This window comes from Crinia signifera, chromosome 19 (genome assembly GCF_055691185.1).
Source record: "Crinia signifera chromosome 19, ASM5569118v1, whole genome shotgun sequence".
Classification (NCBI taxonomy): domain Eukaryota; kingdom Metazoa; phylum Chordata; class Amphibia; order Anura; family Myobatrachidae; genus Crinia; species Crinia signifera.
Genome location: NC_139226.1, coordinates 115,340,064 through 115,365,365, shown reverse-complemented (window position 1 = coordinate 115,365,365; position 25,302 = coordinate 115,340,064). Strand labels below are relative to the sequence as shown.

Sequence of the window (25,302 nt, the reverse complement as noted above, 5' to 3'; positions counted from 1 at the left end):
CTAGGGGTTTGGAATTCTCTAAGAGACTTGGTTTAAGGCTACCCAGGCCGAACCCCACTACTGGAAGGGTAGGTCTCACTTGACCCCCCTACCCCGCGTGGGATCAACCTTGTGAGGAATCCCAAAAAGTACTCTCATTGTGCTGCCTTGCCAAGCAGCAGCTGTAGAAAGGGGGTGTCACCCCCTTATAGTAAGTAGGCACAGATAAGAGAAGCTAAAAAATAGGTATACACCAGGGTATCAATTAACAGTATACACATATTTATTAAATATATATAAATAGCTATGTTTAGCCGCAAATTAAGATACAAAAATAAATATTACGCTAAGAGATAGCTGCATTGTTGTGAATACGATTATAATCAGAATCAGAATCAGAATCATCTTTATTGGCCAGGTATACTTGCGTATGCTTGGAATTTTTTGTGGTAACAGTGCAGCATCAATCAGGGAACACAAAGGGGGTGGGAAGAGAGGCATAAACATACATCACATACATTTCACATGTATCTAGAAAAGTTCGAGTTAGTATTTGGTATGTTCAATACGGTTTAGTTGGTGGACAGCTATTGGGAAGAAGCCTTTTGTAGTTCTTGTCGTCTTTGCTGGGATGGACCTAAAACGTCTGCCTGACGGAAGGGGTTCAAACAGGTTGTGGCCAGGGTGTAGCTTGTCCGCCAAGATCTTTCCTGCACGCTTATTGACCCTGGCTAGGTATAGTTCTTGGACAGTGGGGAGCTCTGCCCCAATGATCTTTTCTGCCATCCTCACCACTCTTTGCAACTTTCGTCTGTCATTCTCGTTTGCTCCTCCGAACCAGATTGTGATCGAGGAGCAAAGGACAGACTCTACTATGGCAGTGTAGAAGATGAGCAGCAGCTCCTGCGGGATGTTGAATTTCTTGAGTTGCCTCAGGAAGAACAACCGCTGCTGAGCCTTCTTGACAGTTGTTAATCACCTATATTGCTCCAATTTCCTTCTATTTCTGGGCACAAAAAGTGAAAAACAAGTCCCAATGTTTGTCAGTATAGTGTAGCTGTAGCTCCTTTTTCCAGATGACTTTTAGAGAGGTGGCATTCCTCCACAATATGGAAAATAGAAATCTGGAAATGGTAGGATGTATACTATAATGGAATCCAGTAGCACCCTTTCTAGGCACGTTAGGGAGGTGGCATTCCCCCACAACAGCGATACTTTGAAAAAAGCAGCAGGTAACGGCGAAACGTGTTGCAATAGCTGCACCCATACTTACAACCATTGGGACTTTCACTTCACTTTTTGGGCCCAGAAGGGGAAAGACATTGGAGAAATATATAGGTGATTATAATTGTATTCACTACAACGCAGCTATCTCTTTGTTACCGTAATATTTATTTTTTATCTTAATTTGTGGCTAAACTTAGCCATTTTTACATATTTATAAATACGTGTATACTTTTAATTGTTACCCTGGTGTATAAAGTACCTATTTTTTAACGCAACTAATCCCTCTTATCTGTGCCTGTTTGGGCCTTAAGTTCATTATTACCTTCTAAAGGCCCCCATACACTATACGATTTTGGGACGATTTCATCCGATTTCGGCACTTTGGGCCGATAACCGGATGAAATCGCCCCAAAATCGCAGGTGTGTGATGTATGATCCGATCCGATGCGCGGTCCCGTGCGCATCGGACCGGATCAGGGAGGTCGGACGGTCAGCACATAAGATCATCCGACCTCCCTGTATGCTATGCATATGCCTGCCCGGTACTTGTGAGTTATCCGGGCTGCCGATTTTGTCCTTAAGTTTGGTTAACTTAAGGACACCCGACCGACGCGATGCCCGCGATTTAGCCCCAAATCGGGGGCATCGCGTCGGTCGTGGCCGTTATAAGGGGCCGCGACGCGATGACCACGATTTCCCATAGACAGTAATGTTAAAAGACACGATGGACCCGATTTCCCATAGACAGTAATGTTAAAAGACGCGATGGACCCGATTTCCCATAGACAGCAATGTTAAAATAAAATGACCATGTGAAATTGGCCAATATGTTTTAAAAAAAAATGTTTCATGGCCCCCCACCACCGTTAACGCCACCCCGCTATTGACGCCAACCCGAAGCGTGGCGAGCGCAGCGAGCCCGCGAGGGGCGGCGGTACGTGTCCTCCGACCTTTTCATGCCCTACTATCCACTAGGGCGTGGAGTGAGAATAGAATAGTGTGGCGAGCGGACGCGGACACCTGTGAAGCCCGCAAGGGCACGCGGATACCTGTGAAGGTGTCCGCTGCGCTCGCCACGCTTCGGGCTCGGTGGCTCGCTGCGCTCGCCACACTATTCTATTCTCACTCCACGCCCTAGTGGATAGTAGGGCATGAAAAGGTCGGAGGACGCGTACCGCCGCCCCTCGCGGGCTCGCGGCGCTCGCCACGCTTCGGGTTGGCGTCAATAGCGGGGTGGCGTTAACGGTGGTGGGGGGCCATGAAACCTTTTTTTTTTAAAACATATCCAATGTGAAATGGCCATATTGGCCAATTTCACATGGTCATTTTATTTTAACATTGCTGTCTATGGGAAATCGGGTCCATCGCGTCTTTTAACATTACTGTCTATGGGAAATCGGGTCCATCGTGTCTTTTAACATTACTGTCTATGGGAAATGCCCACGATTTCGGGCGCGATGAAAAAATCGGCAGCCCGGATAACTCACAAGTACCGCCTGCCCACCTGTCAGGCATATGCATGCAGACACCGGGGGGCGGGGGAGCACGGCAGGCAGACACACTGACCTGGCTGGGCAGCTGTGATCACAAATAGCAGCGCTGCCGCTGCGGGACGGGACGCACAGTGGCGGCTATTAGATTTTTAAAATCCCTGTCAAATGACCGGCCGTTCTGTGATTGGCTGAGAGCTCTCTCAGCCAATCACAGAACGGCCGGTCATTTGACAGGTATTTTGAAAATCTTATAGCCGCCACTGTGCGTCCCGTCCCGCAGCGGCAGCGCTGCTATTTGTGATCACAGCTGCCCGGCCAGGTCACCGTCACTCGCCGCCGCCCACCCCCACTACTGCCGCCGCCCGCCCCCACTACTGCCTCCGCCCGCCCCCACTGCTCCTCACCGCCCTGCAGCTCCCCATTTGTTTTACATGTGATAAATCGCAAGCGATTTATCACATGTAAAAACTGGCTCATCAAGTGCCAAATTGTATTTGAGCCTCCCGGGGAGCTGCTGGGCGGCTCACAGGAGAATTGGGTCCGACTTGTCCTAAGGACAAGTCGGCCTAATGTATGGGGGCCTTAACAGTAAAGAAGTAAAGACATACAGTATACAGATTATGCGCCTCTGATCCGTTGCTGGGGATCGCCAGCATGCCTGTGCTGGCGATCACCGGCGCAGAGGTGCTCCATCTGACTGGGGCGTGCGTGTGGTGGCGGCGGCGCAGCATCTTCTCCCTCCGGGACTCAGAGCACTCACTGCACAGTGCAGCCTGTAGACTGCCAAACCCATCTGTATCCTAGGCTCGGCACTCTGCAGGCTGCACTGTGTATTGTGCACGCCTGGCCGCCGGGTGGGGGATACTGTGCGGGGGGGGGTGGGGGGGGGGGTGGTGGTGGAGCCATGCCACTGTGGGCAGCTGCCTGGACCCCTGCAGAGGCCGGGGCCCGGGACAGCTGTACCCCTGGCACCCCCCTGTCGGCGGCCCTGCCAATGTTTCCTAAAAAAAAAAGTATTTGTTTTTTTCTCTTTTGCTGCTGCTGGTGGCTCACAGAGTGATAGACCCTCTGGTCTACCAACCAGCTTCAGCCCATAGGACAGGGGGCAGGCTGGTTGGAACCTTACTGGCCTGTTCCCTGTACCTTAATACACAAAAATTTTATGGGCCTATATTAAATGGAGGGCCTGGATCTGTAAATCCACTTGCCATACTGTTATATATCTGATACTGTTATTTCAGTCATGTTTGTGTATGTGTAAAATATGTACATCGGATTTGCAGACAAGGTGGCACTCCAATATAGTAACTAAACAATGGTGCAGTATCCATAAAATATTCCTTAAAAACACACTCACCTCCCCAGTACGTGGGTAAAGTAAAGTGAAGGAGCAGCTCTCAGGTATTTGATGAAAACAGTGATTTAATGTAAAAGCGCATAAAATATGAGATGCTTCCAGCAGCAGCCAATGGCAGTTTAAACTGTGACACGCCCCAGAGGAAAAGTGGCATGTGCCAGATGTAACAGCTGCTGGGTGCTGCAGTAAGCATCTGGTACATTACACAGCAGCCCTTCTGGGAAAAAGTTCTATCTTTTACTGTTGTTTATAAGGGGCACAGTCGGTCTCTTGACTCACCCCCCCCTGGGTGATTTGTACACCCAGGTGAAAAACAATGGCCCCGGCTTTCAAGGCCTTGTTTTCAATTGCCTTTAGGGTCATGGAGAGTAATCCTTTGTGTGTTTTTTGGTCTTAATTATATCTGGTCTTGTAGAATACTTACAGTACTGTATGCTGATCACCGTTTCTATTAATTGCACTATGGAAATAACAATGACACCTGACATCCTTTAAAATCAGAGTGCATTATGGTTCAGCTAATTTGCATATGAACAGCAGGGCATTATGGGTAAACACCTAGTGCATCATGGCTCCTCCAACAAGCTTAACAAGAACGCCCTTTCCCACCAGACATTGCAGCTAGACCATCAGTGGCCTAGTTCATGGTGTTCCAAATCAAACCATAAGGCTAGATTTTAGGAAAGGCTTATGTGAACACATCTGCAGGGACAGCTGGTAACAGGGCCGGTAACAGAAATCTTGGGGCCCAGAACACTGATATCTCTGAGGCCCCCCAACACTGAACGCGGATTGTTATTACATTGCATATTGAATGAATTTTTTTATTAATAGAAATAAACAGATAATTAATATTCACAATGCAATATAATAGGGAAGGGCAGATGGGAGGGCACAGCATTGTGCGTTGTGGGGTTTGGTGTGTTGTGTCATTAAACTCATTAGAACGGGTAGCCAGACAGGTGATTAGGCAGTCAAGCTTACAGACCCTGAGTTCCTCAAAGCTTTGAGGCCCCTCAACTGGTCGGGGGCCCGGTACGAGTGTCCCCTTTGACCCCCCCCCCCCCCCCCTGTCGCCTGCCCTGATTCTTTACTGTAGAAGCATAAATTGTTCTACATTGTTACTGTTTTTCCCTGTAATAGCTGCAAACCAGTTATTCTAGTATACAGTACCGGTCACTATTTGCTGCTGGCACAGGAACATTTTTATCACCTATGACTTTTATAAAGTAAACTCCGTAATAAATAAACTATTTCAGCTACAATAATGTTACTCATAAAAGTGAAACAATATACGTATGTTATAGTTATACATTAACTGTCCTTGGGGTTGTTGGGGTGAATTGTAGAACAGTTGAATTGTAACTTTCATTCGAGATAAAGAAGTAAGACATTTGTACAGTAGATTACAGATACCTGTGACCCTGGGCAAGGGGGGCTCATGGTGGGACACTTGGTGTAACTTAAAAAGTGACAATATCCTTGGCACGGAAATGATAATATTTGGAGTCATTTGAGGATCGGTGTATGTGGACACATCTGTAACTGAATCCATTGTTATTTCCCAAGTTCAATGACCCAAGAGGATAATAAATGCCCCACCATGCTTATAGGTAGAAGCGTATGTAATTTGTGTATTTTGTGACAAACTTATGTAGTGGGAAAGCTGCCTCCTGGGGCAGACAGTGGGGAATTGTAGCAACACATCCAAACAGTATATACGGTACAGTGGTGGGAGTGAGCCGATATACAGTGATATGATATGCTCTCTAGCGACACCGGGCGGTGCCATACAAATAATAATAATAATAATAAAAGCAGCCATACAGGCTCACCATCTAATGATTATTAAACTGGGCACAAGTCATCACAGGTGCCGCAAAGCCCTTTACTTACTCTGTGGTGCAAAGAAAAAGGCATATCCGGCCTGAAGCTGACGTCACACACCTTCCCCTAAATATATTTGTTGATTTAATTGTCAAGTGGTAGCACACCCCATGAAACACACTTGCTTTCTGAGTTCATTATGTCATAAAGGAGTTTTTCTTTTTATCATATTCTAGTATGATTGACATCACTCCCAGCTCTGGTGATAATGCTGTGTCCGTAGATTCTACCAATGGGAGTCTCAGTCCTTACACAATCAGATATGTATACCAGGGAAGAGCTTTGCCATACCTCCCAACTGCCCCAATTACAGCAGGACGGTCCCGCTGTACAACCTGAGGGTCGCAGTGTCCCAAGATGAGGGAGGCAGGTTGGGTGATGCCCACGGTGGGGGTGCAAATTGAGGGATGCCAGTGAACACCGCAGAGCAGCCGATGATCAATGAAAGGAAGTTACATCTAACAGTGCGGGGAGAGAAGCAGGGGCTGCCCAGCTGTTAAGGGAGCGCTGATTATGCCCCTAAAATGACAACAATGGGGGGAGGTCACGGCACGAGGCCCTGCTCTGATACTGAGGTCCTGCATCCTTTTTTACCGCAGGCGCATCTCCAGTGCTGCGTGTCCCAGATTACTAATTACAAACGTGAGGTATGCTTTGTAGCAGCATTGCCATATCTACACAGAAGCGACTGTGGCAAAAATGCCCCCACGGCCTTGTCACAAAATGGGTGTGTGGAATCAGTCGTGACTGGAGTGGTCAGATGGTGGATTGATGGAGTGGTGCGGATCTCAGGAAGAGAGGCGTGACCAGCCGGAGATGGGTTAACACAAACAGGTTTATTGAAGGAACTCATATAACAGATAATGTAACCAGGATCAATACTTCTTGATTGGACAAATAATAAATAGATGCAAGTCTCTGATAAATAACAAGTAACAAAAGATAGCAGTCCTTTCCAAAAATAAACAAGATGGCAGTCCGTTCAAAATAAACAAGATACGTGCCGGTAGTTCTGGGAGGATAAGGCAATGTTCAGGATTTGAGTTTAGAGAAAAGGATACCTGAAGATTGGACAATTGGCTGACTGAAGATTGGACGATTGGATGACTGAAGATTGGACGATTGGATGACTGAAGATTGGACGGCTGGATGACTGAAGATTGGATGGCTGGGATCAGGATACAGCTGAATGACAGGATTACTGGAAGCTTACAGCAGAGACGTAGCACACAATAGCTGGATGCAGCTTGTAGCAGGCCGGTCAGGAAACTTGTATCAGGACAGGATAGCGACTTGGCGTTGACACAGGAACAGGTGACGGAGATAACAGAACTGAAATGGCTGACTTGGCATATAACAAATAACTAAAGAAAACCGAGTCTAAACACAGTAACTATTTGAGCAGGAACTGGAGCAGGAATTGCACAATTTGTGGACCAGACCGGGAGCGCTGGACCAGCCGGACAAGCAGAGCCTCTGGGAGCTGAACGCTGAAGACTCACGCAGGGATTCCAGGAAGCAGGCTTGAACTGCACAGAACATCCAGCACATGCAGCAGGAAGACAAGTTGCTGAAGGCAGTTTCTGGGTCTGTGAGCAGGATATTTAACCCCCCTGCCTTGCATTGATTGGAGGAAAGGACAGAGGGCATTTTGCAAACTGAGGCAGGAATCCAGAAGCTTTCAGTGTGAATTTAACAGGTGAGCAACAGGGAACAGGACAGCAAAGGGTTACAGGTGATTTCAGTTTTAGACTGGATTCTACGCAGCTGCACAATCAAGGAGCCAGCAATGCATAGACTGACTGGCAGCATGAATGCAGACAGAACTGATTCAGACTGAGACTGAGAAACAGCAGAATCACAAGTCATGTAAGCTTGAATAAGCAGATCCGTGACAGTACCCCCTCCTTCAGGGTGGACTCCGGACACCTATGCCAGAACCTTCTTTGGAAGGAAGCTCAAGGTCAACTACGATGCTTCTTCTTAGATGAATTCTTGGATTTTTTTGAGGAAGGTGAAGCTTTAGGTTCTGCAAAACAGGCATCAGAGAGCACAGGACCTCCCAGGAAGGGAGTTGCATCATAATCAGAATCATACTCTGAATTTGAGTCTTGGTCTAGGGTCAGGATTGTAGACCTCTTAGTTGAATTCAAACTCCCTGAAGGACCACCGAGGTAGCATGAAGCGGAAGATCCAATACATATGGTGGGTATTGACGAGGCAGATTCCTTTTCAGAAGATGATCCTGGAGAATTGGGCAGTCCAGAGGAACCAACACAATGGGTGGACATGGATGTGTACCCAATTCTAATGTCCATAGACTCGGGTATCGATAGATGATTCTTTGAAACCTTGGAGGTTCTAATGCATTGTTGAGATGGCTCGTAATCTTGGATGGATGGCAAAGAATGGTTGGTTTTGGCCACCGGATGACTTTTAACTGTAGTGGTGGAGGAATTCTTCCAGGGAGTCTTTGAACCGAACCTTTCCACTACGGCCTTGGAGAAGGATGTCAGATCTCGAAGTCTGGAGTCGTTAGATTCATAAAGCGGACTAGCCCACTCCAAAGCTTCTCCTTTAAATGCCAAAAACAGGTAACTGACGATGTTTGCTAGCGTGAGACCAGATTAAGGTTCGGTTTCCAATACAGACAAATATTGGTTCACCAGGGCTTCATAATGGACAAGATCCCCATCAAAATAGATGGGCGAATATTCTCTGCTTGAATCTTTAAATAGTTTTGATGGAATTGGGGCTTTGGAAGGCTTCGGCTGATCAAGAATCTTGGACTTTTTAGGAAAAACTGGAACCACGGAAGCCTCAGACAAGGCAGGCACATTGAGTGTTTTGTGCATGGCAGACCCCTCGGATGCCTTGGGCAAGGCAGTCTGCACTGGAATAACTGGAACAACCTCAGGCCCGAAGGCCAGGGCATTAGGGACCTCAGGCCCGGAGGCCAGGGCAGGTGTGTCCTCAGGCCCGGAGGCCAGGGCAGGTGTGTCCTCAGGCCCGGAGGCCAGGGCAGGTGTGTTCTCAGGCCCGGAGGCCAGGGCAGGTGTGTCCTCAGGCCCGGAGGCCAGGGCAGGTGTGTCCTCAGGCCCGGAGGCTAGGGCCAACATATCAGACTCTTCTCCTAGGTCCTTGGTACACAAGACCCCCTCCAGGAGCAGGACACTCTGATTCACCCCCACTTGGGACTGGACACTTGAAATGCCATTTTGGGGCTGGACACAGAAAACCCCCTCTTGGGACTGGAGATTTTGAACCCCCTCCTGGGGCTGGAGACAGAGAGCCCCCTCCTGGGGCTGGAGACAGAGAGCCCCCTCCTGGGGCTGGAGACAGAGAGCCCCCTCCTGGGGCTGGAGACAGAGAGCCCCCTCCTGGGGCTGGAGACAGAGAGCCCCCTCCTGGGGCTGGAGACAGAGAGCCCCCTCCTGGGGCTGGAGACAGAGAGCCCCCTCCTGGGGCTGGAGACAGAGAGCCCCCTCCTGGGGCTGGAGACAGAGAGCCCCCTCCTGGGTCTGGAGACAGAGAGCCCCCTCCTGGGGCTGGAGACAGAGAGCCCCCTCCTGGGTCTGGAGACAGAGAGCCCCCTCCTGGGTCTGGAGACAGAGAGCCCCCTCCTGGGTCTGGAGACAGAGAGCCCCCTCCTGGGTCTGGAGACAGAGAGCCCCCTCCTGGGTCTGGAGACAGAGAGCCCCCTCCTGGGTCTGGAGACAGAGAGCCCCCTCCTGGGTCTGGAGACAGAGAGCCCCCTCCTGGGTCTGGAGACAGAGAGCCCCCTCCTGGGTCTGGAGACAGAGAGCCCCCTCCTGGGTCTGGAGACAGAGAGCCCCCTCCTGGGTCTGGAGACAGAGAGCCCCCTCCTGGGTCTGGAGACAGAGAGCCCCCTCCTGGGTCTGGAGACAGAGAGCCCCCTCCTGGGTCTGGAGACAGAGAGCCCCCTCCTGGGTCTGGAGACAGAGAGCCACCTCCTGGGTCTGGAGACAGAGAGCCACCTCCTGGGTCTGGAGACAGAGAGCCCCCTCCTGGGTCTGGAGACTGAGAGCCCCCTCCTGGGGCTGGAGACTGAGAGCCCCCTCCTGGGGCTGGAGACTACGAACCTCTTCTTGAGGCTGGGGAGGCTGAACCCTCTTCTGGGGCTGAAGATTCTGGACCCCCTTCTGGGGCTGGATACAGCAGACCCCTTCTTGAGACTGGAGATGCTGAACTCCCCTCTGGGGCTGAAAAGGCTAACCCCCTCTTGGGGCTGGAGACGGGATACTCAATCTGAATCTTTAGCATAAGATACCTCTGCTGGGGCTGCGGTATTGGACAACCCTCCTGAGGTTGATGAGACGGACACATGCTTTTGGGCAGAAAATCCTGAGACACCACCTCCAGTAATGGATACAGGAACCTTCCCAGGAGCTCTGTGGACAGCAGTAAAACCGTGTTTGGCCAAGATGATCTTTGTTCTAGGGCCCCAAGTATTAACTTGGGTTTCTTTCTGAGCTGTAACGGGAGGAATCTCCCCATTTCTGGGCAGACAGAGAGAACAATCTTCTATGAAATGGTCTGAACCACCACAATAGAAGCACAGGTCTAGCTGCCTGCGCCGCTGATGTTCCTCCTCAGACAGCTGGGCTCGTGGTCTGCTTTGTGGTATGTCCTTACAAGGCTTATGAGAGGACTTCTCAGGAGTACTTGGAAGTGTAGTGGAAGTTCCTTTGAGCACAGTTCCACTGGAAAGGGGTACCAAAGAACTGTCCAATATGGCGGAGACTACAGAAAATTTTTTAGATGGTAATTCCTGTAGTTGATTCAGTAACTGGTGTAAAACCTTTAATGTCTCTGATTCTGGCTCTTTAAAGGTCCAAGCAGAACCAGATTCCAGATGGCAAAGTAACGGACTTATGACAGACCCACTGTCCGCAGAAGCCTCATCGTCCTCCTTTGGAGTAGCCAGGTAGTCAGGGGGTAGAGGTGAAGAGGCCAAATGACATGCGGCTGCAGATGTGACACGTGAGGATTCATTAGCCGGCAAGGATTCATTAACCAGATAAGTCTTGCCAGAACTTTGTGAGTAAGAACTGAAGATCAATCTGTCTCTCCATGCTGGTACTGTGATCTAGACAACCCACACTTCTCACACTCTGATCACTGACCAAGTCCATGTGCCTTCAGCAAACTGTCACGAAATGGGTGTGTGGAATCAGTCGTGACTGGAGTGGTCAGATGGTGGATTGATGGAGTGGTGCGGATCTCAGGAAGAGAGGCGTGACCAGCCGGAGATGGGTTAACACAAACAGGTTTATTGAAGGAACTCATATAACAGATAATGTAACCAGGATCAATACTTCTTGATTGGACAAATAATATATAGATGCAAGTCTCTGATAAATAACAAGTAACAAAAGATAGCAGTCCTTTGCAAAAATAAACAAGATGGCAGTCCGTTCAAAATAAACAAGATACGTGCCGGTAGTTCTGGGAGGATAAGGCAATGTTCAGGATTTGAGTTTAGAGAAAAGGATACCTGAAGATTGGACGATTGGCTGACTGAAGATTGGACGATTGGATGACTGAAGATTGGACGGCTGGATGACTGAAGATTGGATGGTTGAATGATTGAAGATTGGATGGTTGAATGATTGAAGATTGGATGGCTGGGATCAGGATACAGCTGAATGACAGGATTACTGGAAGCTTACAGCAGAGACGTAGCACACAATAGCTGGATGCAGCTTGTAGCAGGCAGGTCAGGAAACTGGTATCAGGACAGGGTAGCGACTTGGCGTTGACACAGGAACAGGTGACGGAGATAACAGGACTGAAATGGCTGTCTTGGCATATTACAAATAACTGAAGAAAACCGAGTATAAACACAGGAACTAGATGAGCAGGAACTGGAGCAGGAATTGGACATATTACAAATAACTGAAGAAAACCGAGTATAAACACAGGAACTAGATGAGCAGGAACTGGAGCAGGAATTGGACAATTTGTGGACCAGACCGGGAGCGCTGGACCAGCCGGACAAGCAGAGCCTCTGGGAGCTGAACGCTGAAGACTCACGCAGGGATTCCAGGAAGCAGGCTTGAACTGCACAGAACATCCAGCACATGCAGCAGGAAGACAAGTTGCTGAAGGCAGTTTCTGGGTCTGTGAGCAGAATATTTAACCCCCCTGCCTTGCATTGATTGGAGGAAAGGACAGAGGGCATTCTGCAAACTGAGGCAGGAATCCAGGAGCTTTCAGTGTGAATTTAACAGGTGAGCAACAGGGAACAGGACAGCAAAGGGTTACAGGTGATTTCAGTTTTAGACTGGATTCTACGCAGCTGCACAATCAAGGAGCCAGCAATGCATAGACTGACTGGCAGCATGAATGCAAACAGAACTGATTCAGACTGAGAAACAGCAGAATCACAAGTCATGTAAGCTTGAATAAGCAGATCCGTGACAGGCCTCAGCTACATCTGATTTTGACTCCGGCACAAATTATTCAAATTCACGCCTAACATAAACTGTCAAAAGCCATCTACAAGTTGTATCATTTCTGCAACAACTGGAATATCCTGGACATTGTAATGCGTACGCACATGCGCATGCAGAGATCCGCACAATCGGAAACTGAGCCAAATTTGTCCCCTTCCGCCCGAATCAGGCCCTATATGTGTACTTAAAAGTGCCATCTTTTTAATAAATGCCTCTTGTCTGCAAATTAAACCAGTTCAATAAGTTGAGCGCATCTCAGACAGCAAATAACTATTAGACCTGACAGGTTTGTGTTAAGCTACGTGCGCATAACAGGCGGGAAATTACTTTCCACTCCATCAGTCACCATTTCGATCATCGTCATTTTATATAATAAACACATAAATTATGACATCACAGTAACAGCAGGTGGTAGTAGCCAATCATCTTACACAAAGTGACATGTTCATGTCATTTCTGCTTAACAACGTCTGGACACTGAGCAATAACCATTATGTGCAGTCACTTCGGGACATTCCTTATATAAAATATCTGTCACAAGGAATAAATGTGCACATAATCCAAGAGACAACATTCTTTTTTACAAGCCTTATCCAATTAGTGTCTAAGGTCATGTGTTTTAAAATTGTTTAGCAAAGAACAGCACCACATGTTATAAGATGTTTTGTCTGTAAAAAGATGCCAGAACACATCCAGGGACACTCAGAAATTCAAGATTCCACTCCGAAAATAGCATAGCCAAATTCTTAACATTGCTAAGTATAATCATGGAATTTCTACTATAAAAAATAAAGGTAGGTACCCAGTCAGAGGCGGTACTGCAATTGGTGTAGCAGGTGCAGTGCACTGGGATACCTGGCGAATGAGGGGCCCACTTCTTCCCATGCCACCTATTTCCTGTTACCCACTGTCTTTCCCTGTCACACTCTGCCTTCTCCTGTCTCTCCCTGTCACCCACTGCCATGTTGCATATTGTGAACTTAGGTTGGGGTGGAGGAGGGGGGCCCAAATTATATTTCTGCACCTGGGCTCACCACCCCCAAGTTCCGCCATGGTGGCCAGTATAGGAAAGTGCCTCTTAGATCAAACAAAATGCTGTACAGTACTGTATGAGAGAGAGAGAGACTTTCCGTTCCTTCAGAAGACTGTCCACTGATGTCAGCGGTTATTTCTCCCAATTGTAATTATAGACACATACTGTATACAGATCTTTCTATAGTTCTTAGATATACTGGACTCAGGCCCTTATTCTTGTTCACTCGCAAAGGCAAATTCCTTCTGAAATGAACAAAACCATGTGCACTGCAGGGGGCAGATGTAACATGGGCACAGGGAATTAGATTTGGGTGAGTTATTTTGTTTCTGTGCAGAGTAAATACTGGCTGCTTTATTTTTACACTGTAATATAGATCTCACTTTAAAGCAGGGCTAGCTTTTGATGAACTACAGTGGGCACCGGGATGATAAATGGTCAATAATAGATGAAACTTTTGTGTAATGTTGTGGAACCTTAAGTCCCAGTATGCAGGGCATTAAAGGGCCTGCTGGGTCTTGTAGTTCCACAACATGACAAATAGTGAAATAAAGCACACACGGGAACGGTATAACTTTATTACACACTACATTAATTCACCTATGGATTCCCTTGAAGACCTGTCTTCTTCTCCAAGTAGAGTCCAAATGAGTATCTGTTGAGGGAAATGATACTTTCCACACAAAAAATCTCTGCCTTCTCACGCCTGCCTGTACCCCTGTGAGTGAAACCTAAATGTTTGTTGACATTCTCAGCTCCTCTAGCCAAAGGCCGCTCCTTATTGGCTGGTGGGCGGGGCTAACTGATTTAATGAGCCATTCACAGTTTCACTGTGACCATCGAAAGATTTAGCTTTGCAAATAAAACTCAGTGGGAACTTTTATTTGATAGACCTATCAACTGGAGCCAGCACACACCATGGAACGCATGTATCATACCAGTTTTTAAGGAATTTTGTACATACACAGAAACAAAAAAAAATCTCTAAACTTTTTGAAGGTACTTGTGTATTTTGGCGGTGCCCATCGCATCGCATACCATAACGCATACGATGGTATGCGATGCGACGCGATATCGTAAGATAGTGCACGATGGCATACAATTTTCAAATTGTATGCCATTGTACATGGCATACGATGCCATACGATGCGATGCGATTAAACATTGTATAAGCACCCTAATGGGTGCTTATACAATGTAAAGCACCCAAATGGGTGCTTACAATGTTAAATGCACCCACACGCCACCACCCCACTATAAACGTGAACCCAAAGCGTGGCGAGCGCAGCGGTACGTGTCCTACGACCTTTTCATACCCCAACTATCCACGTCGGCGTGGAGTTGAGAATAGAATAGTGTGGCGAGCGCAGCGAGCCACTGAGCCCGAAGCGTGGCGAGGGGACGCAGATACCTGTGAAGCCCGCGAAGGGACGCGTTTACCTGTGAAGGTATCCGCATCCCCTCGCGGGGCACGCTGCGCTCGCCACGCTTCGGGGCTCGGTGGCTCGCTGCGCTCGCCACACTATTCTATTCTCAACTCCACGCCGACGTGGATAGTGGGGGTATGAAAAGGTCGTAGGACGCGTACCGCCGCCCCTCGCGGGCTCGCTGCGCTCGCCACGCTTCGGGTTCACGTTTATAGTGGGGGGGTGGCGTGGGGGTGCATTTAACATTGTAAGCACCCATTAGGGTGCTTATACGATTTTTGATCGTATAGGGGGTCAAAATCGCGTCGCATCGCATGCCATCGGGTGCATGGCATGCGATGCGATCCGTTCATCGTACGACGGACATCGGGGGCGCCGCCAAAATACACAAGTACCTTTTTGAACATTAGCACTGCATGTGGCTCAGAGACATCTCTTAAATCCTTTTAATCATTTTATGTATAGTACCAACATTCAAGTTGTTTTTTATTCTTCAATTAGATAGAATTGTCATTTTTCTTTCTGTTGTCCCAAGGTCTGAAATATTTTTTTAGCCAAGAGAAGAGACAACTGTGCTCATCTCCTGCAGAAGAAGGAAGTAAAGAGTGCATCGCTCCCCTATTTCAGACTGTGGAAGAGGTTCTGCAGCCCATTCCCACTCAGATTACTGGGACTGTCCCTGGATGGATAAAAGGCAGCCTGCTTCGCAATGGTCCTGGCAAATTTGAGTTTGGAAATGACAAGTAAGATCAGAATAAAGTCCATATTATTCCTTCCCAGTCTGATATGAAATGCTCTAGTATTTCAATCACCTAATAAAGACCCATTTAATGGAAAGGGCACAGCAATATCTGCTGCTTATACCATTTTACAGCAACCTGGAATGTCAGAATTCTATACATATAGGCCATTATTCTGGTTCACTCGCAAAGGCAAATTCCTTCTCAAATGGTACAAAACCATGAGCACTGCAGGTGGGGCAGATGTAACATGTGCAGAGAGAATTAGAGTTGGGTGGGGTTTTACTTTAAAGTGAGATCAGTATTTTCCCTGCACAGAAACAAAATAACTCATTTTCTCTGCACAAGTTACATCTGCCCCACCTGCAGTGCACAGTTTCTTATACAGTGCAGAAAGTCCCACTGAGCTTTACAATTGAAAATAGGGATAAAACGAACTGGGTATTTACAGACAGTCAAAATGTTAGGAGGGCCCTGCTCGCAAGCTTACAATCTATAGGGAAATAGACCTTGATATACAAGAATAGGTTTTATCTACTGAAAAGTAGCCCACCAGATTGCAAAGGTTCTTGGTGGGCTGAAAGATACGGTGACCTAGCAATATTGGTTTGGGGTCAGGAGGATGGAATGGTGAGAGAAACATTGGGTGAGATTTAATAGGATGAGAGATTCAGAAAATGAGAGATTTTGTGAGAAATCTCCAGTTTTTTTTTTAAAGCGGCAATCATTTACACTGCAAAATCAAACAGATTTTGCAGTGTAAATGATTGCCGCTTTAAAAAAACTGGAGCTTTCTCACAAAATCTCTCACTTTCTGAATCTCTCATCCTATTAAATCTCGCCCAATAAGTCAGCATCTTTGTGCTGTACAGTGGGGATGTAATTGGACAGGAAAGGTTTACTAAGGTTATGTGGGCAGTAATGGAATCGGATATGCTTACTTGAATAGTTTTCAGGGAACCCTTGAAGGTTTGGAGACTGGAGGAGAGTCTTATTATGCATGGGAGGGCAATCCACAGAGTGATTGCAGCCCGAAGAAAGTCCTGCAATCATAAATGGGAGTGGGTAATGCGTGTGGATGTGAGATGTGAAGAGCAGAGACGACAAGTTGGGAGGTATTTTGAGATAAGAGAAGAGATGTATGTTGATGTAGTTTGGTTTATGACCTTGACCCTTATTCAGATCTGATCGCAGTACAAATTTGTTCTCAAAATGGGCAAAACCATGTGCACTGCAGGTGGGGCAGATGTAACATGTGCAGAGAGAGTTACATTTGGGTAGGGTGTGTTGAAACTGAAATCTAAATTGCAGTGTAAAAATAATGCAGCCAGTATTTACCCTGCACAGAAACAAAATAACTCACACAAATGTAACTCTCTCTATACATGTTACATCTGCCCCACCTGCAGTGCACATGGTTTTGCCCATTTTGAGAACAAATGTGTACTGTGATCAGATCTGAATAAGGGCCCTTGTGTGTGAGTAAAGGTATTTTATATTGAGTACGGTAGAAAACAGGAAGCCAATGGAGGGACTGATAAAGCAGTTTTGCAGACGAACATAGTAAGCAAGATGTATCAAGCTTCAAAGTGATAAAATGGAAAGTGATAAACAACCAGCCAATCAGCTCCTACAAACCCTCCCTGTAACATGACAGTTAGGAGCTGATTGGCTAGTTTTTTTATTACTCTCCAATTTATCACATTTTGAAGCTTGATATATCTGTATTTGCATTTATGATAGATTGCAGTGATAATAGGCTGTATTGGGGAAGAACGGTAAGGAGACTATTGTATTAATGCAGGAGATGATGAGAGCATGGATTAGATTTTTTGCAGTGTCTTATGTAACGTATGGGCTTATTTTGGATATGTTTTTTTAGATGTATGTAACATCATTTTGAGACAGTTCAGTTCAGACTCAAGGATGACACCTAGGCAGCAAGCTTGTACGTTAGGATTATCTTGTTCTCAACAGTGCTAGAGATTTTAGGTTGGTAACTACTATTGGTTGGTGTAAATATAATGAATTCACATTTTTGAATTTCAATTTTTTTTTTTAACATTCAGTTTGAGAGATGACAACCAAGAGGACATGTCAGATAGGCATTCACGGGGCTCAATAGAGATCATGACAGGTCTGAGGAGGATAGGTAGATTTGAGTATCATCTGCATTGCCGTCCGATAGCCCTCACCATCTGCCGAATCGGGTGCGCATGTTTAGGAGACACTCGTGCACTCCAATGTCAGCAATGGACACTGGAGTGTGTGAGACGTTCACGCGTCCACATCTGCCCATGTCAGCCAGCGTTTGCTATCCGGCGGACTGGCAGAGAACGGCCCCATCTGTACATTTAGAAAAGCAGAGGACCCAAGGCTGAGCCCTGAGCTACTGCAACTGATAGAGGTAGAAAAGAGGAGGTGGAATCAGAAAAACAAACACTAAAAGAGTGGTTAGATACGAAGGATGAGAACAAAGAAAGGGCTGAGTCCTGTAGTGTTTGTATGAGAAGATAATGGTCAAAAGCATCAGAGAGATCTAGAAGAATAAGTTAAACCTTCAACAAACTGTAAATGTCTTTATTGTCAGATTTAACCATTGGTTTGATGGCATGGCCCTCATGCACAAATTCACGATCGAAAATGGAAGTGTGACCTACATGAGAAGATTTCTACAGAGTGACTCCTATAAGTCAAATGAAAGTCAAAACAGGATTGTCGTCTCTGAGTTTGGAACTGTAGCCATGCCGGACCCGTGTAAGACCCTGTTTCAGCGCTTTGTGTCTACATTTGAGTTGCAAAGTAAGTGGTTTTTATTGGTATTTTATCATTTGACTTACAGTATATATAAATCATTTGAAATCTATATACACAGCACTGTATATAGACAAAAGTATTGACGACACCTGTCAATTATTCAGACTAAGGCTCATGGTGCATAAAAGTTGCCACCGCTCTGCTGATTCCATAGCTGTAGAGTTCTGAACTTCCGCTGGCATTAATGTAAGCACAAAAACTGTGCGGTGGAAGCTTATTGGAATGGGTTCTGTAGAGAAACAATTCACGCTTCTCTGTTTGGCAGTCAGAAGGGTGAGTCTGGGTTTGGCAGATGCCAAGAGAACTGCATTGGTTGGCTGTCATTTGCTCCCATACATTACCAGGTTTTTATTCCCACCACTCTGATTGGACAGAAACATGTATATGTGTGTACCCAGATTTAAAGTGCCTCTGCACATACAGTAGGAGCATATTGGAAAATAATGAGATTGTGTACAGAACAATCTAGATCACGGGTGTCAAACACAAGGCCCGCGGGCCAAATCCGGCCCGCCAGACCTCGTCATGTGGCCTGCGCGAGGAGATAGCACGCATGGCAGTGTGTCCCAGCTCCTGCCTAGGCCACCTCCTCTCACCCACCCCACCGCGGCCGCCTTACCTGTTCCTCCACTGTCGGCGACCATGTTCCTGTAGGCATATATGTATGCGGCTAAAGAAACATGGCCGCCGGCCTCCACAACTACATGGAGGAGGGCCCGGCCGCCTGTTCCCTCTGATGCCCGGCAGTGACAGACACTGGGTGGGGACATCATGACGATGACGCCGCCCACCCATGCATCGGTAGAGAAGTAGGAGCAGGCAGGGAAGCTGGACTGGGAGTCGGGGACAGCGTGGCTGCAGCAAGCAGTGAAGAAAAGCTGGAAGCCGCAGCAGCTGCAGGACAGACGGAGAAACAGTAAGTGAGGATGAGGATCACACTCACAATAAAAAAAAAATATATATCTGCTGTTTCCTGAGGGGTTCCCGTGTATAATAATAATAATGCCATGACACCACAGGCTGCTCCTCCTGTATAATCATTTATGTGTCATGGCATAACTTTTATTATATTATACAGGGGGAGCAGTCTGTGGTGTCATGGCATTATTATTATACAGGGGGAGCAGCCTGTGGTGTCATGGCATTCATTTTATATTATACAGGGGGAGCAGCCTGTGGTGTCATGGCATTATAATTATACAGGGGGACCTACAGATACAACCGGCCCTTTGAGGGTGACCAAACTGCTGATGCGGCCCCCGATGAATTTGAGTTTGACACCCCTGATCTAGATATTTCAACTTTCTGGCAATTTTACAAATTATGAGTTTGCTAATGGAAATTGTGGAAATTGAGAGACATAGGATTTGATACCATTTGCCTATTCTGTCTGGTACAATTTCCTTTAAAGTTTTAAAATGTATTGAATATTGTTCTTTTAGAAGCATCTGACAATGGCAGTATAAACTTCATGAAATACAAAAAGGATTATTACGTCAGCACAGAAACCAACCTGATGTGTAAAGTGGATCCCGAAATGTTAGAAACTAAAGAACAGGTGATATTGTGTGTCATATGTCATTAACATACAAGTTATACATTCAAAATTAAACCTTAACCATAACCTTAATGTCAGCAGAAGGAAAGCGGCTTAAATCCTGTTGGTCTGATTAAGACTTGTTATTGTGAGAATTTTCAGTGGACTGGCAAGAGAAAGCTGCTACAAGTTTGATCACGATTGGTTGAACTTGGTACATGACACCCACATTCTGTCATTATAAATCTAGGGTATGTCGACCATTCATAAGTGTCAACCTAGTCACTGTTGACCAATAGTAGTTGACCTAGACATTGTTGACCCGTTATCCCAAAACTCTCTCACATATCCTGAAACATTGAACAGTTTTTGCCATCTGTGCAATTGTGACCCTTCCATAAATCTGCGACTGAGACAAAGTGGAAGTGGTCACAGACCACCACCTCCCCCCCCTTAAAAAACGCCGGCATACATGCGTTTTTTCTGACATACCCAACAAATGGCAGGTTTCCACCTCCAAATGCTGGGTTCTTGTCAGTCAAAGGGCATGATTCTGGTTCACTCGCAAAATCAAACTTCTTTAATGGACAAATCCATGTGCACTGCAGGTGGGGCTGATGTAACAAGTGCAGAGAGAGTTAGATTTGGGTGTTATTTTGTTTCTGTGCAGGGTAAATACTGACTGCTTTATTTTTTTTTTTTTTTTTTAGATAATTTTTATTGAAAAGTTTTTCATTTACTTGACAAATATACATTCGCTTGCACACTACAATAGTACATTACATCTTAAGACATAGACTTCTAACATACAACAATACAGACAACACACGTAGTGCAAAAAAATTAAAACACTTTCTACACTCAATTCCATTAGGGAGAGCAGGAACTTTTGAAGTTGACAGCCCATCAAGCCCTTACAGCTAAGTGACATCAGGAATGTCTCTCCATCTTATCAAAATACATATATCTACACACAAGAAACTCCCTTCAGGAACTGGATTTCAAGTTATTTACCCTTAATCTTGATCTAAGCCAAAAAAAAAAAAAAAAGGAAAATGTGTGGCCCCTAATTATGCCCCACTATGTGTATCCAAGAGCTGGTACTCCCCAGCGTTGTCCGTTACAAACCCTCAAAATTGAGGACTTCCGTGTGACTGTGCTTTTATCAGCCCATAGATGGCTGGTTTTATAAGTGCAACTACTGAATTTTACTATAGCCATTTTAATGTGCTAAATAAGGAGGAAATTTTTATATATATATATTTTTTTTTTTTTTTTTCTTTCCTTCCCCTCTTTCTTTCCCTTCCTCTTTTTCTTTTAAGTGTTGTACCATTGACCCACCCACCCGCCTCCCCAACCAACCCTCCTTACCCATTATATTCCAATAAGTGTCATGTGATGTGACAGTGAAGCCCGCGATATGAGAAAAAAAAAAAAAAAAAACTATATATTACAATATTTTGAGTAATACCATTTATCCCATATTATATGAAATTTATCCATGGTGTCCCTGGAGGAAAGCACGTGTCGCTCATGCATCATGTTTACGTTAACCAAAGCAATCCATTCCTGAACTCCTGGGTTTTCTTTCGCCATCCACCTACGGGCGATAATGACCTTGGCCATTGCACATACATTTATTAAAAACTGTCTAAAGCCCATCGAGACCGAGTCCGGCCATACCCCAAGAATAATTGTCAGAGGACGAAAGTCTTCGCCCTTCATCCCAAGACTCATAAGTACCCCACCAACCTCCTGCCAAAATTTCTGGACCTCACCGCAGTCCCACAGTAGATGCCAGAATCCACATCCCGTGATATGGCACTTCGGACAACGATTTTGATAGTTCTGCGAGAACCCAGAGATCCTGTCAGGAGTTATATATGTACGGTAAAGAACATTTAACTGAACTTGTTGGATTCTTATGGAATTGGTGGATATACAGGGGACATTCAACGCTACCTTCCAAACTTCACTATCGATCTCAGGGATATCTACTAGCCATTTATTGGTCAGCCCTTCCATATTATCTATTTGTGTATTGGTCTGGAGGAATCTATACCATTTAGACAAACATTTGTTATTTCCTATAATTTTTGCATATTTTTTTAAGGGGGATTCAGACAGGATAATTTGCTTCACACGATTTTCTTGTGCCAGGGCACTCCTCAGCTGCAAGTACCGATAAAACATATGATTGGGAAGTGCAAATTCTGACTGCAATTGAGAAAATTGCCGTAGCATATTTCCCTCAAAGACCTGACCTATAGTCACCACTCCATAATACCCCCAAATTCTTCCTCCCTGATTTACATTCAGGCTGTAAAACTGGGTCATGGAAAAAATATAGGTATCGGGGTCTACCCCGTCAAATCCCATCTTTTTACACGCCCATTGCCAAATAAACCGCATTTGTTTAATAAACGGAGGGAGTTTATAATGGCCGCCCTGCTTTAGAACTGCCTGTAAAGGGGTATGATCAGGAAAGACGTTTGTAATATACCGTCTGAGCTCTGCGGAGTACTCGTTTCCGATTATCCAAGTTGTAAGGTGAGTTAATTGAGCTGCGAAATAGTATATTTTAAAATTGGGCATAGCAAATCCTCCCTCCCTACGTTCTCTACACATAATTGCCATTCTTATTCTAGGGATTTTATTCTTCCAGACATAAGATGAGATGACCCGATGAATTTTACGAAATATTATATCTTTTATTAGAATGGGGGAGTGAGAAAATACATATAGCAATTTGGGCAAGATCACCATTTTTATTAAGTTAACTCGACCTAAGATGGTTAGTGGGAGGTGCTGCCAGTTTTTACATCTGATTTTACATTCTTCAATTATGGGATCTATATTATGTATAATATAATCTGATGGGTTACTTGAAACCACAATTCCTAGATATTTGAACTTATCCACTACAGGGGGGCAGAACTCGTAATTTATCACACTTTGATTTGCGGACTTGGTTATTAGCAGCTGTGATTTGCCATAATTTATAGTTAATCCTGAGTAACGGCCAAATTCCTGTATGCTTCCAACAACCTGGGGTAACTGACTTATATAGTCAGTCATACCAACCAACAAGTCATCTGCATATAATGAAACCATGTTGTTCATGGGACTCCGGCTCTCACCCGTTAAACCCAGTAACAACCGTAGTTTACATGCAATTGGTTCTATAGCGACCGCGAACAACAACGGAGATAGTGGGCACCCTTGTCGGGTGCCCCTGGAGAGTGGAAACAAATCGGACATATGGCCGTTAATCAGGATCCTAGCTTTGGGGGATTGATATAGCCTAAATATCCAGCTTATAAATCTAGGGCCTATCCCAAAGGCCAATAGAACTTGCCTCAGGTACGGCCATTCCACTGAGTCGAATGCTTTATTAGCATCGAATGATGCAATAGCAACAGGAGTTCCAGTGACGTCTGCCATTTGTAAATACATAAATAGTCTACGAAGGTTTATTGCGGTGGATTTACCACTCATAAACCCAACCTGATCTGGGTGAATTATCTTTCTGATTACGGCATTCAGTCTAACAACCAAAATTTTGGCAAAAATTTTTGCGTCTGTCGTAATCAGAGAGATAGGACGATACGAGTCTACCAGCGATGGATCCTTACCATTTTTGGGGATGACAGTAATTATCGCCTCTGTCATTGAGCTAGCAAATCCACCCGCGGAGTCCATTTCCCGGAAATAATACAATAGTTTGGGGGCAAAAGTCCCCTCAAATTTCTTATAGAATTCCGCGGGAAGTCCGTCGACCCCTGAGGCTTTCCCAGTTGGGAGGGACTTAATTGCTGCTACTACCTCCTCAATAGACATCGGGGCGTCTAGCATTTCCCTATCTTCGCTGGAGAGAACGGGGAGCTCTATAGTACCAAGATAGTTTTTAATGTCAGCATTCCCATACGTGATTTTAGTTTCATAGACCTTACTAAAGTGTTCACAAAATGCCCCTGCTATATCCGGTGCAGTGGTAACCACCACTCCTGAGTCTAGGCTTATTTTTGTAATTATACTTGATGGCCTGTCCAGCTTTGACAGAAATGCCATGTATTTACTGGCTTTGTCAATATTCATATAGAACTGATGAGACTCATTCAGTAATTTATGGGTCATCATAATCTGTAGGTGCTCAACCCATACCCGCTGGGCATCTAGCCATTCGGTTCTAGTGGTCTCCGTACCCTCTCTAAGATATCTCTGTTCTTTAACCGTCGTATCGTCTTCTAGTAGCACAGCAGCTTCACGGTATTTCCGCTTGGCTTGCGCAATTCTTTTTATGCAGATCCCCCGTATATAAGCCTTTGAGGCATCCCAAACTGTTGAGGGTTCGGCGGAATCACCATTTGTTCCAAAGAAACCATCTACGATTGAACCCATCTCCTCTATATCATTAAGTTGCGATAGCCAAGAGGGGTGGAGTCTCCAAAGCCTAATACCAGTGCTAATCGTGGAATTTATCTGTAGTAATACTGGGGAATGATCTGAAATTCCACGGGCCAGGTACTCAACCGAGGCAATATTCATAAAAACATTTCTGGACACGAATATATTATCAATTCGTGAGAATACATTATGAGGAGGTGAATAAAATGAGTATTGTTTAACATTAGGATGTTTCTCACGCCATACATCCCACCAGTCAAATTCAGTTATGAATTCCGCAAGTTTGGTTTGGCGACTGTCACTAGTTCCCCTTCTATTCCACCTATCAAGGTTAATGTCCATCACCGAGTTAAAATCTCCCAAACAGATGACGAAACTATCGGGGCGTGCGGCAGCAAAATTAATCGCCAATCGCAATACCTCGAGCGAAAAAGGGGGAGGGATATATATGGCCAAAATACAATATCTAATTGCTTCAATACACCCATCTAAGAAAACATACCGCCCCCTTGGGTCAATGTTTACTGTCAAAAGGTCAAAAGCAATATTCTTTTTAATAATCACGGTAACCCCGCGAGAGGATGACGAGAATTGCGAGTGGAACATTTTACCAATCCAGGGCCGCCTTAATGCGAGTACTCTATCCCCACTCAAATGGGTTTCTTGGAGGCATATTATATTAGCTGTGGAGGCCCTGCATTGGTTAAGGACCAGCGTACGCTTAATCTTCTCGTTCATCCCTCTGACATTCCATGTCATAAATCCCACCATGTCTTAATGTGCATACATTTTACTAGTAGGACATGCCAATTCCACCCCAATCCGGCCACTCCAACCCCCCACTTTCTGGAATTGTTGAAAGAAAGAAAACAAGACAAGAAAAAGATTAATTTGTCAATATTCTGCACTACATACATAA

At 45.6% G+C, this 25,302-nt stretch overlaps 1 protein-coding gene across 1 annotated transcript in view; it reads left to right on the top strand.

The window, feature by feature from the left end:
- The window catches only part of LOC146042917 (carotenoid-cleaving dioxygenase, mitochondrial-like), a 95,515-nt gene that overhangs the window by 10,206 nt on the left and 60,007 nt on the right, over nt 1-25,302 (top strand). Inside the window, exons 2-4 of the mRNA XM_083163201.1 lie at nt 15,418-15,625; nt 18,213-18,424; nt 19,882-19,997. Coding sequence (XP_083019327.1) covers nt 15,418-15,625; nt 18,213-18,424; nt 19,882-19,997 — 536 coding nt within the window. The remainder of the gene's footprint in view (nt 1-15,417; nt 15,626-18,212; nt 18,425-19,881; nt 19,998-25,302) is intronic.